This window comes from Mobula hypostoma, chromosome 2, assembly GCF_963921235.1.
Source record: "Mobula hypostoma chromosome 2, sMobHyp1.1, whole genome shotgun sequence".
NCBI classification, from domain to species: domain Eukaryota; kingdom Metazoa; phylum Chordata; class Chondrichthyes; order Myliobatiformes; family Myliobatidae; genus Mobula; species Mobula hypostoma.
The window spans coordinates 51797726-51812922 of NC_086098.1; the positions used below are offsets into that span (position 1 = coordinate 51797726).

General features: G+C 40.1%; 1 protein-coding gene across 1 annotated transcript in view; it reads left to right on the forward strand.

The window, feature by feature from the left end:
• The window catches only part of LOC134339997 (sodium-dependent lysophosphatidylcholine symporter 1-like), a 117370-nt gene that overhangs the window by 82213 nt on the left and 19960 nt on the right, over positions 1 to 15197 (forward strand). The window contains exon 8 of the mRNA XM_063036845.1: positions 13400 to 13521. Within this exon, the coding sequence (XP_062892915.1) occupies positions 13400 to 13521 (122 nt within the window). The remainder of the gene's footprint in view (positions 1 to 13399; positions 13522 to 15197) is intronic.

Genomic DNA, 15197 nt, shown 5'->3' on the forward strand with positions numbered 1-15197 from the left:
AGAAGACACAACCATGGCTAACAAGAGAAGTCAAAACCAACATAAAAACCAAAGAGAAGGCATATAACAGAGCAAAAATTAATGGGAATTTATAGGATTGGGAAGCTTTTAAAAACCAACAGAAAGCAACTAAAAAAAATCATTATGAAGATAAAGATGGAATATGAAAGTAAACTAACCAATAATATTAAAGATAATACCTAAAGTTTCTTCAGATACATAAAGTATTCCATCTTTATCTTAATGACTTTGTTAGTTGCCATCTGTTGTTTTTTAAAAGCTTCCCAAACCTCAAACTTTCCACTAAATTTTGCTCTGTTATATGCCCTCTCTTTGGCTTTTATTTTGGCTTTGACTTTTCTTGTTAGCCATGGTTGTGTCTTCTTTCCTTTAGAATACTTCTTCCTCTTTGGGATGAATATATCCCAGAGGAATGATGTTCAATAAATGAATGAATTGTTTTCCTCTCATTTTCGAATGCTGGTTTCTGACTCAGAAGATGATAGGTTCAAACCGCAGTTCTATAGTGTTTAATTGAGGCTGATAACCAAAATATAGGCAATCAGTAAGTCCTTATATAAGATGTTAAGCTAATTCCTATGTATCCAGATGTTCCAACTCACGATTTGGAGATTGACTTGTTTTACTGTTGTGCTTCTTTCCAGCAAATCCACAGGACCAGCTAAATTAGTTGTCCATTCCATTGTTTTTCTTTATGCAATCCCGCTCACTTTATTCATGCAGTGTGTTCCACAGAACAGTAGTGCCCATGGACTATGCACTGTGAGATACCAAAGATGCTATGTAAATGCAGGTTCCTTCTTTAAAAGATGTACTGAAGGATATTGGAAATACTTATGGCTTGATCATAGAACTGGGACAGGTGACTGGGGGCATGATTCTCAAGCCCTAGGGCAGCCAATTCTGGTCACCCAAGTCAAATAATTCCTTTAAATTAATTGGCTCATGAGATGCAAACATAGCTGGTAATGGCAGCATTCATTACCATTATTAATTGTCCTGACAAAAGTCAATCTCATTGGCACCTCAGGGTTCACAGTTTAGTCAAGGCTGAATAAGGATGTCCTTGAAGGGCATTAGTGAACCAGACAAGTTTTTAATGGAAAAAGCTGGTAAAGTCAGCAATCTTTGCTGCTTAAGTTTTAATCTCAGTTCTGCCAGCCTGCACCAATGTTTCCAGATTTAGACAAATAGGACTCATCCCCTCAAAAATGCATTAAGTAAATGGCCCATTATGGATTTCTCAATAGCCTATAGAATCTAACCTGGCAATGAGTTAGCAGTTCCAGACAATAAGCTGACCAAGGCAAATGTACACAAGATTATGTGAATGTAGGATTTAACATAGCAAACCGCTAAATTAAGTGCATTTTGAGTTTTTGGCTGTGGGTAGTGGGATCAATACTATAGTCCTGGCTGTTCCAAATCTATTTTAATAATTTCAAGTTCAAGTTCAAGTTTCTAGTTTAATTGTCATTCAACCATACATGAATATAGACAAACAAAACAGCATTCCTCTGAGGCCAAGGTGAAAAACGCATTACCAACAGTACACAGCAAACTGCACATAGCACAAACAGCACATATTGTTATGATTTCAGAAAAAGATAGTCACAAAGAGAGAAAAAATATAGAGCCCAAGTCCCTGATTTGTCATGATCCAGCTTGTTCTTCCACTGAGTGACATTGGAGGGCAGCACTGAGCAAACACTGGAAAGCAGCATTGAGTGAGCAGCCATTGAGCTCCCAGTGTAATAAATCCAAGTTTGTTAAAGACACTAAGCTGGGTGGTAGTGTACGTTATGACGAGCTCATAAGTTCCAAAGAGATATAAGCAGGCTAAATGCATAGATGAGGATGTGGTGAACAGAATATAATGGGAAAATATAACATTATCCACATGAAATTAGGAAAATAAAAAGGTGGAGTATTTATAAAAAATAAAAATTAGAATCAGTGTATGTTGTTTATTTGGCTTTTCAGAAAGCATTTGACAAAGTGCCAAGAATGAGGCTGCTAAAGATAGAGCCCATGGTATTACAGGAAAGATACAAGCATGGACAGAAAATTAACACACTGGCAGGAGGCAAAGAGTGGGAATAAAGAGGACTTTTTCTGCTTGGCTACTGGTGACAAGTGGGGTTATGTGAGGGTTGGTTTTAGGACTGTTTATTTTCACATCATTACAATGATTTGGATAATGCAATTGATGACTTTGTGGGCAATTTTGCAGATGATGTGAGATAGGTGCAGGGGCAGGTAGTGTTGAGGAAGAAGGCAGTCTGCAGAAGGAGTTAGCCAGGTTAAGAAAATGGGCAAACAAGTCGTAGATGGTATATAGTGTATGATCATGCACTTTGGCAAAAAAGAATAAAGGCATAGACTATTATCTAGATTGGGAGAATATTCAGAAATCAGAGGTGCGAGAGGACTTGGGTGTCATCGTGCAGGATTCCTAAAGATCCATTTGGTAGTAAGGAAGACAAATGCAATGTTAGCATTCATTTTGAGAGAACTAGAATATAAAAGCAAGGATGTAATTCTGTGGCATTATAAGGCATTGGTCCCAGTGCACTTGGAGTATTGTGAACAATTTTGGACTCCTTATTTAAGAAAGTATGTGCTGACATTGGACAGTGTCCAGAAGTGGTTCATGAGAATGATTCTGGGAATGAAAAGTTTAATGTATGAGGAGTGTTAATGGCTCTGGGCCTGTACTTGTGAGTTGAGAAGATTGAGGGTTATCTCACTGAAACCTATTGATTATGGAAAGGCCTGGATAGAGTGAATGTGGGGAGGATGTTTCTTATAGCGGGAGAGTCTAGGACCAAAGGGGACAGCCTCAGAATAAAAAGTCATTCATTTAGAACAAAGATGAGGAGAATTTCTTTAGCCAGAGGGTGGTGAATCTGTAGAATTCATTGCCACAGTTGACTGTGGAGACAAAATTATTGAATTATTTAAATACAAAGCAGAGGTTCATAGGTTCTTGATTGTTAGGGGTATCAAGGGTTGCAGGGAGAAGGCAGGAAAATAGGGATGATAAATCAGCTATGATGGGAAGTGGAGAAGATACAGTGGGCCAAGTGGTCTAATTCTATTCTTATGTCTTATAGACTTACAGTCTTAGTTTTTTTAAAGAGTGAGAGATTCAGAGTAATCTGGATGTCCTTGTATACACATCATTGAAACTGGGGAGGACAGTGTTTTGGCCTCAACTGCAGGAGTACAAAAGTGAAGATGACTTACTGCAATTATTTAGGATCCTAGTGAGACCACACTCAGCATATCTAGCCACAGGTGATGTCCATAGCTCATGTTTTTCCTTAACTCAAGAAAGAGAATAGGGATAATCTTGGAAGCTACAGACCAGTGAGTTTCCCTTCAGTGGTAGAAAAGCTACTGGAGGGAATTCTTGGGGATAGTCAGCATGGCTTTGTGTGGGGCAAGTCACGTCTTACTAACTTGATAGAGTTTTTGAGGAGGAGTGAAAGGTGATTGATAAATATAGAGCTGTGGATGTTGTCTACATGGTTTTAGTAAGGCATTTGACAAGGTCCCTCAATGGAGGCTCATCCAGAAGATTAAGACGTGTGGATGCATGATGAATTGGATTCAGAATTGGCTTGGCAAATAGAAGACAGACAAGACTGGCATTCCTCAAGGATCCATACTGGGAACTCGGCTATTTTTGATTCTATAAGTGACCTGGATTAAAATATAAATGGGTTGCTAAGTAAGTTCACAGATGATACAAAGATTGATGGTGTTGTGGATAGTGTAGAAAATTGCCAAAAGATAGAGTGGAATGTAGATCAGCTGCAGATGTGGGTGGAGAAATGGCAGATGGAGTTTAATCCGCCCATATGTGAGATGTTACACTTTGAGATCTAATGTAAATGGACAGTATACTGTTAATAGCAAGACCATTCAGTGTTGATATACAGAGGAATCTTGGGGTCCAAGTCCATATCTCCCTGAAAGTGGCTACATAGGTTGATGGGGTGGTAAAGATGGTATAACTTCAACAGAGATAGATGGGGCAAGTTTCTAACACAGTGGTGGGTGTCTAGAATCGCTGTCAGAATTGGGGGTGTAGGCAAAATGATAGATGTGTTCAAGAGGCTCTTAAATAGGCATGTAAATATACAGAGAATGGAGGAAAATGGGTGTCATGTAGGCAGAAGGGTTTAGTATAGTTAGGCATTTAATTACTAGTTTAATTAGTTCAGTACAACACCATGATCTGAAGGGCCATTTCCTGTTCTATGTTCTGTTATGTGCAGATCTATTCTCTGTGTACATGAATGGATGCCATTGGGTTAGAGCAATTTCAGCTTAATTCCTGAGATGGAGGGAGGGGTGGAAGTGTAGAAGGGTTTATCCCAGGAGAGGGATTAAGCAGAGTGGACATATGTTCCTTTGAATTTAAAATAATAACAGCTAATTTTACACACACAACACAAACACAGACATGCATTTCCTATAGGGCTTGACCAGACAGGCACAGGAATGACGGGTGTCTGGACTGACAGGCACAGAATAAGTGTTATGTTATTCTGGTCTGAGATGAGATAACATTCCTTCAAACCGATATGAGTACTGATTCTGTGGAATTTATTCCCCATGAGGGATGTGGAGGCATGCATATTTAAGACAGAGATAAATAGATTTTTGGAATTTAAGGGAATCAAGAGAAATGGGATGATATAGGAAAATAGTTTTGATGAGCTGAAAGGTCAGCCATCATGTTGTTGAATGGCAGAGTAGAATTAGGGGCAGCAAATGGTTCACTGCTGCTCTTATGTTCTTATGTTTAGAGTGGTGGAGAGGAAATATCAGATAGGGTGTGTAATAGACTGCTGAAACATCATTGTCCCTTTTTTACTTCCACCAAAGCTGAATTTCAGCTCCATTTTGAACAGGAGTTCTGGAAAAAAATTAATGGCCTCTTAATTGACATTTGGTCAAAAAATCATGACACTTAATGAACAACTAATACATCACAACTGTAATGCTCAAAATTAGCTTAGAATGTCCTAATCTTAATGTCTGATAGACCAGTATTATCACTCAGTCAACCTTTGATCATTTAAAACCACATTTCTTCTAGACCATTTTTGTAGAACTTACCTCCACTTGGAATTGCTGTAATTCTGGCTCTTTCTTATTATCTTAATGGGAAAAAAATCTCTGAATTTTTTAATGCATTTATTCACATTAAATACCAAACTTCATTGTCCATCCATTATTCCTCTGAGGAGGCAGTGAAGAATCAACCACACCAGTGCTCTGCTGTCTGGATGAGAATCGCAAATTTCCTTCCCTGAACTGTATTGGTGAATCTTTTCAGGTGTGTTTTTAACAGCAGTACTCTCGTTTCATTATTACCATGACTGATTCGTTTCTTTTTTATTCCCCAGCTACCATTCTGAGAGTTTTTGATGATTGGGTCTTGTTCAGGCTGAAACAAGGCTCTTGGCCCTCAGTACCTATATTTTATAACATTAATGATCTGGTGGAGGAGGTAGAGCGGAGCATAGGGTATCCAAGTTGGCTGATGACAAAAAAAATGGGTGGGAGGGCATGTTGCGTTGAGGATATTAGAATTACTACAGGATAGAGCTAGGTTGCGTGAGTGGGGAGAACCTTGGCAAATGGAGTTTAATGTGGGAATGTGTGATGTTATGTATTTCAACAAGAAGGATCTAATCAAATACTGTTTTCTAAATGGAGAAAGAAAGCAGCTGAGTGAAATACAGAGGGATGAATCACAAAAACCTTAGCAGGCAGCTACAGCAAGTAGTCATAGGTATGTAGTTTGATGGCATATTGGCCTTTATTGTGAGGGGTTTACAGTTTAGCAACAGGGAAGTATTCTTGCATTTGTATAGGACCCTGGTGAAGCCACACCTGGAATACCATACAGTTTGTTCTCTTAGTCAAGAAAGGATAGATTGGTAATTCAAAGGAGATTAATTATGTGCATTCCTAGTTGAGAGAGTTGTCAAAGTTCAAAATAAATTTATTATCAAAGTACATATCTGTCACTATATACAACCCTGAGGTTCATTTTTTGCAGGCATACACAGTAAATCCAAAGAAATAAATCCAAGGACATAAGCCGGGAAGATGTGGAATCGATATGGGTAGAGCTGCGTAACACTAAGGGGCAGAAGACGCTGGTGGGAGTTGTGTATAGGCCACCTAACAGTAGTAGTGAGGTCGGAGATGGTATTAAACAGGAAATTAGAAATGTGTGCAATAAAGGAACAGCAGTTATAATGGGTGACTTCAATCTACATGTAGACTGGGTGAACCAAATTGGTAAAGGTGCTGAGGAAGAGGATTTCTTGGAATGTATGCGGGATGGTTTTTTGAACCAACATGTCGAGGAACCAACTAGAGAGCAGGCTATTCTGGACTGGGTTTTGAGCAATGAGGAAGGGTTAATTAGCGATCTTGTCGTGAGAGGCCCATTGGGTAAGAGTGACCATAATATGGTGGAATTCTTCATTAATATGGAGAGTGACATAGTTAATTCAGAAACAAAGGTTCTGAACTTAAAGAGGGGTAACTTTGAAGGTATGAGACGTGAATTAGCTAACATAGACTGGCAAATGACACTTAAAGGATTGACGGTGGATATGCAATGGCAAACATTTAAAGGTTGCATGGATGAACTACAACAATTGTTCATCCCAGTTTGGCAAAAGAATAAATCAAGGAAGGTAGTGCACCCGTGGCTGACAAGAGAAATTAGGGATAGTATCAATTCCAAAGAAGTAGCATACAAATTAGCCAGAGAAAGTGGCTCACCTGAGGACTGGGAGAAATTCGGAGTTCAGCAGAGGAGGACAAAGGGCTTAATTAGGAAGGGGAAAAAGATTATGAGAGAAAACTGGCGGTAAAAGCTTTTATAGATATGTAAAAAGGAAAAGACTGGTAAAGACAAATGTAGGTCCCCTGCAGACAGAAACAGGTGAATTGATTATGGGGAGCAAGGACATGGCAGACCAATTGAATAATTACTTTGGTTCTGTCTTCACTAAGGAGGACATAAATAATCTTCCAGAAATAGTAAGGGACAGAGGGTCCAGTGAGATGGAGGAACTGAGTGAAATACATGTTAGTAGGGAAGTGGTGTTAGGTAAATTGAAGGGATTGAAGGCAGATAAATCCCCAGGGCCAGATGGTCTGCATCCTAGAGTGCTTAAGGAAGTAGCCCAAGAAATAGTGGATGCATTAGTGATAATTTTTCAAAACTCTTTAGATTTTGGATTAGTTCCTGAGGATTGGAGGGTGGCTAATGTAACCCCACTTTTTAAAAAAGGAGGGAGAGGGGAACCGGGGAACTATAGACCGGTTAGCCTAACGTCGGTGGTGGGGAAACTGCTGGAGTCAGTTATCAAGGATGTGATAACAGCACATTTGGAAAGCAGTGAAATGATCGGACAAAGTCAGCATGGATTTGTGAAAGGAAAATCATGTCTGACGAATCTCATAGAATTTTTTGAGGATGTAACTAGTAGAGTGGATAGGGGAGAACCAGTGGATGTGGTATATTTGGATTTTCAAAAGGCTTTTGACAAGGTCCCACACAGGAGATTAGTGTGCAAACTTAAAGCACACGTTATTGGGGGTAAGGTATTGGTGTGGGTGGAGAATTGGTTAGCAGACAGGAAGCAAAGAGTGGGAATAAACGGGACCTTTTCAGAATGGCAGGCGGTGACTAGTGGGGTACCGCAAGGCTCAGTGCTGGGACCCCAGTTGTTTACAATATATATTAATGACTTGAATGAGGGAATTAAATGCAGCATCTCCAAGTTTGCGGATGACACGAAGCTGGGTGGCAGTGTTAGCAGTGAGGAGGATGCTAAGGGGATGCAGGGTGACTTGGATAGGTTGGGTGAGTGGGCAAACTCATGGCAGATGCAATTTAATGTGGATAAATGTGAAGTTATCCACTTTGGTGGCAAAAATAGGAAAACAGATTATTATCTGAATGGTGGCCGATTAGGAAAAGGGGAGGTGCAACGAGACCTGGGTGTCATTATACACCAGTCATTGAAAGTGGGCATGCAGGTACAACAGGCGGTGAAAAAGGCGAATGGTATGCTGGCATTTATAGCGAGAGGATTCGAGTACAGGAGTAGGGAGGTACTACTGCAGTTGTACAAGGCCTTGGTGAGACCACACCTGGAGTATTGTGTGCAGTTTTGGTCCCCTAATCTGAGGAAAGACATCTTTGCCATAGAGGGAGTACAAAGAAGGTTCACCAGATTGATTCCTGGGATGGCAGGACTTTCATATGAAGAAAGACTGGATGAACTGGGCTTGTACTCGTTGGAATTTAGAAGATTGAGGGGGATCTGATTGAAACGTATAAGATCCTAAAGGGATTGGACAGGCTAGATGCAGGAAGATTGTTCCCAATGTTGGGGAAGTCCAGAACAAGGGGTCACAGTTTGAGGATAGAGGGGAAGCCTTTTAGGACCGAGATTAGGAAAAACTTCTTCACACAGAGAGTGGTGAATCTGTGGAATTCTCTGCCACAGGAAATTGTTGAGGCCAGTTCATTGGCTATGTTTAAGAGAGAGTTAGATATGGCCCTTGTGGCTACAGGGGTCAGGGGGTATGGAGGGAAGGCTGGGGCGGGGTTCTGAGTTGGATGATCAGCCATGATCATAATAAATGGCGGTGCAGGCTCGAAGGGCCGAATGGCCTACTCCTGCACCTATTTTCTATGTTTCTATGTTTAAATACAATAGTCAATGAAAGACTGCACCCAACACAAAAGATAAACAACCAACATGCAAAAGGCAACAAACTGTGCAAATAGAGAAAAATCAAATAAACAATAAATATCAAGAACATGAACAATGAGGAATAAATAAATAAATAAGCAATAAATATTGAGAACATGAGATGAAGAGTCTTTGAAAGTGAGAACAGTTCAGGTTGTGGGAATCCATTTAGAAAATAGGTTGTGGAAACAGTTTATTGATGGGGCAAATTAAGTTGAGTGAAGTTACGCCCTCTGGTTTAACAGCCTGCTGGTTAAGGGGTAATAATTGTTCCTGAACCTGGTAGTGTAGGTCTTGGTGCTTTGATATCTTCTTTCTAATGACAGCAGCGAGAAGATAGCATGGCCTAGATGGTAAGGGTCCTTGATGTTGGATGCTGCTTTCCTGCGACAGTATTCCGTGTCAGACCATAAGACATGGGAGCAGAATCTGGCCATTCAGCCCATTGTGTCTGCTCCAAAGCTGCCAAATGCTCCTCATATGTTAACCCCTTCATTCCTGGAATCATCCATGAGAACCTCCTCTGGACTCTCTCCAATGACAACACACCCTTTCTGAGATATGGGGCCCAAAAGATGTGCTCAGTGGCAGACTGCGTCATATCCACTACTTTTTGTAGGATGTTCTGTTCAAGAGCATTGGTGTTTCCATACCAGGCAGTGATACAACCAGTCCAATCACAATCAGCTAAAGAAATTAGATCTATACTCCTTGGCACTTAAAAGAAGGAGGGGTGGTCTTATTGAAACACCTGAAGATCTTTATCAGCATGACAGGGTAAGTGCTGAGATATTTCAACTCATGGGAGAATCTAAAATCAAGAAGCATAGTAACATTTAAAACAGAAGTGTGTAGGAAATTCTTTATGCAGAGGATGGTGCTTTTCTGGAATTTTCTACCTCAGAATTGTGTGGAAACTAAATTGATGGGGTTATTTAATGAGGAAGTGGATCATTATTTGAATTGATAAATAGTATTAAGGGTTATAGGGTACTGGCAGAGAAAAGGAATTGAGGCCTGGAGCAAATCCAAGTGTTATGAACAAAGCGGATGAGCTTGGAGCGTGGATCAGTACTTGGAGATATGATGTGGCGGCCATTACAGAGACTTAGATGGCTCAGGGACAGGAACGGTTACTTCAAGTGCCAGGTTTTAGATGTTTCAGAAAGGACAGGGAGGGAGGCAAAAGAGGTGGGGGCGTGGCACTGTTGATCGGAGATAGTGTCACGGCTGCAGAAAAGGTGGACGCCATGGAGGGATTGTCTACAGAGTCTCTGTGGGTGGAGGTTAGGAACAAGAAGGGGTCAATAACACTACTGGGTGATTTTTATAGGCCGCCCAATAGTAACAGGGATATCGAGGAGCAGTGAGGGAAACAGATTCTGGAAAGGTGTAATAATAACAGGGTTGTCGTGAAGGGAGATTTTAATTTCCCAAATATCGATTGGTATCTCCCTAGAGCAAGGGGTTTAGATGGGGTGGAGTCTGTTAGGTGTGTTCAGGAAGGTTTCTTGACACAATATGTAGATAAGCCTACAAGAGGAGAGACTGTACTTGATTTGGTATTGGGAAATAAATCTGGTCAGGTGTCAGATCTCTTAGTAGGAGAGCATTTTGGAGATAGTGATCATAATTCTATCTCCTTTACAATAACATTGGAGAGAGATAGGAACAGGCAAGTTAAAAACGCGTTTAATTGGAGTAAGGGGTATTATGAGGCTATCAGGCAGGAAATTGGAGGCTTATATTGGAAACAGATGTTCTCAGGGAAAAGTACGGAAGAAATGTGGCAAATATTCAGGGGATATTTGTGTGGAGTTCTGCATAGGTACGTTCCAATGAGACAGGGAAGTTATGGTAGGGTACAGGAACCGTTGTGTACAAAGGCTGTAATAAATCTAGTCAAGAAGAAAAGAAAAGCTTACAAAAGGTTCAGTGAGCTAGGTAATGTTAGAGATCTAGAAGATTATAAGGCTTATAGGAAGGAGCTTAAGAAGGAAATTAGGAGAGCCAGAAAGGGCCATGAGAAGGCATTAAGGATTAAGGAAAACCCCAAGGCATTTTACAAGTATGTGAAGAGCAAGAGGATAAGACATGAAAGAATAGGACCTATCAAGTGTGACAGTGGGAAAGTATGTATGAAACCGGAGGAGATAGCAGAGGTACTTAATGAATACTTTACTTCAGTATTCACTATGGAAAAGGATCTTGGTAATTGTAGTGATGACTTGCAGCAGACCGAAAAGCTTGAGCATGTAGATATTAAGAAAGAGGATGTGCTGGAGCTTTTGGAAACATCAAGTTGGATAAGTTGCCGGGACCGGATGAGATGTACCCCAGGCTACTGTGGGAGGTGAGGAAGGAGATTGCTGAGCCTCTGGCGATGATCTTTGAATCATCAATGGGGACGGGAGAGGTTCTGGAGGATTGGAGGGTTGCGGATGTTTTTCCTTTATTCAAGAAAGGGAGTAGAGATAGCCCAGGAAACTATAGACCAGTGAGTCTTACCTCAGTGGTTGGTAAGTTGATAGAGAAGATCCTGAGCGGCAGGATTCATGAACATTTGGAGAGGGATAATATGATTAGGAGTAGTCAGCATGGTTTTGTCAAGGGTAGGTCATGCCTTACGAGCCTGATTGAATTTTTTTGAGGTTGTGACTAAACACATTGATGAAGGAAGAACAGTAGATGTAGTGTATATGGATTCCTGCAAGGTATTTGATAAGGTACCCCATGCAAGGCTTATTGAGAAAGTAAGGAGGCATGGGATCCAAGGGGACATTGCTTTGTGGATCCAGAACTGGCCTGCCCACAGAAGGCAAAGAGTGTTTGTAGACGAGTCATATTCTGCATGGAGGCTAGTGACCAGTGGTGTGCCTCAGGGATCTGTTAAGGGACCCTTACTCTTCGTGATTTTTATAAATGACCTGAATGAGGAAGTGGAGGGATGGGTTAGTAAGTTTGCTGATGACACAAAGGTTAGAGGTGTTGTGGATAGTGTGGACGGCTGTCAGAAGTTACAGCGGGACATTGATAGGATGCAAAACTGGGCTGAGAAATGGCAGATGGAGTTCAACCCAGAGAAGTGTGAAGTGGTTCATTTTGGTAGGTCAAATATGATGGCAGAATATAGTATTAATGGTAAGACTCTTGGCAGTGTGGAGGATCAGAGGGATCTTGCGGTCCAAGTCCATAGGACACTCAAAGCAGTTGCGCAGATTGACTCTGTGGTTAAGAAGGCGTACGGCGTATTGGCCTTCATCAGTCGTGGAATTGAATTTAGGAGCCGAGAGATAATGTTGCAGCTATATAGGACGCTGGTCAGACCCCATTTGAAGTACTGTGCTCAGTTCTGGTCGCCTCACTACAGGAAGGGTGTGGAAGCCATAGAAAGGGTGCAGAGGAGATTTACAAGGATGTTGCCCGGATTGAGGAGCATGCTTTATGAGAATAGGTTTAGTGAACTCGGCCTTTTCTCCTTGGAGCGACGAGGGATGAGAGGTGACCTGATAGAAGTGTATAAGATGATGACAGGAATTGATCGTGTGGATAGTCAGAGGCTTTTTCCCCAGGGCAGAAATGGTTGCCACAAGAGGACACAGGTTTAAGGTGCTGGGGAGTAGGTTCAGAGGAGATGTCAGGGGTAAGTTTCTTATTCAGAGAGTGGTGAGTGCATGGAATGGGCTGCCGGCAACGGTGGTGGAGGCGGATACAATAGGGTCTTTTAAGAGACTTTTAGATAGGTACATGGAGCTTAGAAAAATACAGGGCTCTAGGTAAGCCTAGTAATTTCTAAGGTAGGGACATGTTTGGCACAACTCTGTGGGCCGAAGGGCCTGTATTGTGCTGTAGGTTTTCCATGTTTCTGTGTTTCAAATCGGTCATGATCATATTGAATGGTGGAGTAGGCTTGGAGCTGATTGGCCTATTCCTACTGCTGTCTCCTTGGGTTCCCTTTCTCCTAGAGTAATTATCTAACACATTAGCTCCTAATGCAATAATTTAACCAAACTGCTGCTGTATTTTTAATCAAGACAAAACGGAACATGCTTAAAATTTCAGCATGAAAGAATGTTGAAAAAATGAAGTGGGTCATTTTAACCTAACATAGTGTAAAACTGTCAGATCAGACAGACTGGCAATCTACACCTCACTTGTAGATTTGTAGCCAATTTGATCCTATCAATTTCTGTCTGGATGACTCAGGTTTAAATAATCCTGTGGATCTGCATTTATATAGTTTTATTTTCACAGTTTTTAAAAAGGTTTTAAAATACATTCTTTGTATGAATTACTTTGAACTCCAAGGAAACCTCACATGTACCGTTACATGTAGAGAGAAGGCATGAAAATATTTACAATACTTGTAAAAGCGTGTTTGTTTAATTAGTTTCAACTGCGTACAACCTCTGTTCTTGCAATTCATTCCAAAAGGCCTCCAATCTGACATCCAGTCAGCCAGTTCAGTCCAGATTTTTAAAAATTAGATTCATTTACATTTATTAATATTGCATGACTTGTTTAATAAAATGTGAAGGGCAATTAGTTTGATGTTCCATTTTCTTGGTTAGACCCCTACACTGTGAAGTCAGGCAAACCAATTCCTTTCCTAAAAGGAATGAAACTTGTGATGAGACATGGTCCCTACGTGAAGCTGACTACATCTTTTCTCTTCATATCTTTGGCCCTTCAGGTAATCCTCCTGAATGTTTAAATCTGCATCATAAAAAGGATCATAATATTGCACTGCATTGAAAATGTAAGGAGTACATGAACAATACAGATGTATTTTTCCCAGTTTGTAATCATTCTAAGCAGCATGCTAATATTGCATTATTCTGGGTGATTTTTCCACGTTAAAGTTTCCATAAAATGTAAATTGTTTTCATCCTGTCATATATTTGCCAAGAAAAAAAAAATTAAATATTGCATCATTGCACAAATATTCTATTTGTTTAGGTAAAATTATTTATTAATGTAAAATTTATGGACGTTCTCCTTTGTTTGGATTTGAAGGAGAATCAATCGCATGTTATGTCTTTTTAATTTGACTATGATAAAATGAGTGAAGTTTATATAGAACCACTATTCATAAACTGTGACAATTACAATGTAGAAATAGCCAGCTCTCACTGATGAACTTGAGAAAAACTGCTGCAATTTCTGAAGTCCACACAGGTACATGTCCTCCCTGATACAACACAGTTCCAATCCTGAGGAATGATGATAACCCAACAGTTTGCAAGTCATAAATGTGGCATCTGGCAATGTATTCAAATAAAAACATAAGCCAACCAAGGGCAGTGTGTTGTTAAAACCAGTGTGCTTAACTCAATCACGTAGAGTTTTCTGCAAGTTCCAGTGGTATTGCTCCAAACCAAGTTCCCAATGGCGAAGGTCCTGCAGCCTCACCATAAAAGGAAAAGTCATCCTTCCAATCTCCCAAATGTTTCTTTGTTTGTACAGGCTATCCACAAGCTGGGTGTTCATAACCTGGGGAAAACCTATATGCTTGAGCTTAGACATCCCAAAGTTGCCAACCCACACTTTCACAGGGTGTGATATTGAAGTTTTCACTAATGCAATCAACATAGAAATCACTGTCAAGCCATGAACCCAAACTATTACACATTTATGAATGAACAAGTCTTAAACTTTTACACATTTTGTCTCATCATTCCTGCCTAACATTCTTGGTTCACCATTATAAGGAGCAAATCAGACATGAGTAACTTTATATACTGTATGCAGCTAAATGCAGAAATTGCCAAGTTGCTACTGGAACAAAAACAGAAATTGCCTGAAAAACTGAGTAGGTCAGAGAACATTTATGGAGGGGAGAAAAAGTACTGTCTGAGTTTCAAGATCATGATCATTTGTATTTACTGTCTTTGTTGCAGGTTCCAGCATCAGCAATGGTTTTGTGTCAAGTTTCTACTGTAGTTGCTCTGGACTTCCAGAACTTATACTAAATCCAAACTTTGAAAAACATGAAATACATAAATTTCTTATTTATGCAATAGGCATTTAATCGTCATTCCTGAAAGTTGTCATGACAGATTGTTAACATCCAGATAATTCATAGTTATTGTATGGAAAGCTTCATTCACAATCAAAATTATAGAATAAAATCTTGTTCCTTTAGATAAGTATTGCTAGTTTAAGAAAGCATAAAATGTCTTTCCCTCTTTATTTTGCTTTCTGTACAATGATTTGCACTTACTCTTCCTATTTCGGAATGCACGAGTCATAAACCATTCTCCAATTGGATTATTTAAAGTCACTAAAGGGGTTCAGAATTTTAAAGTCACTAAAGTCCCAGATCCTAGAGAATGCCATAATTTATTTATTTCTAAACATAATCCAACA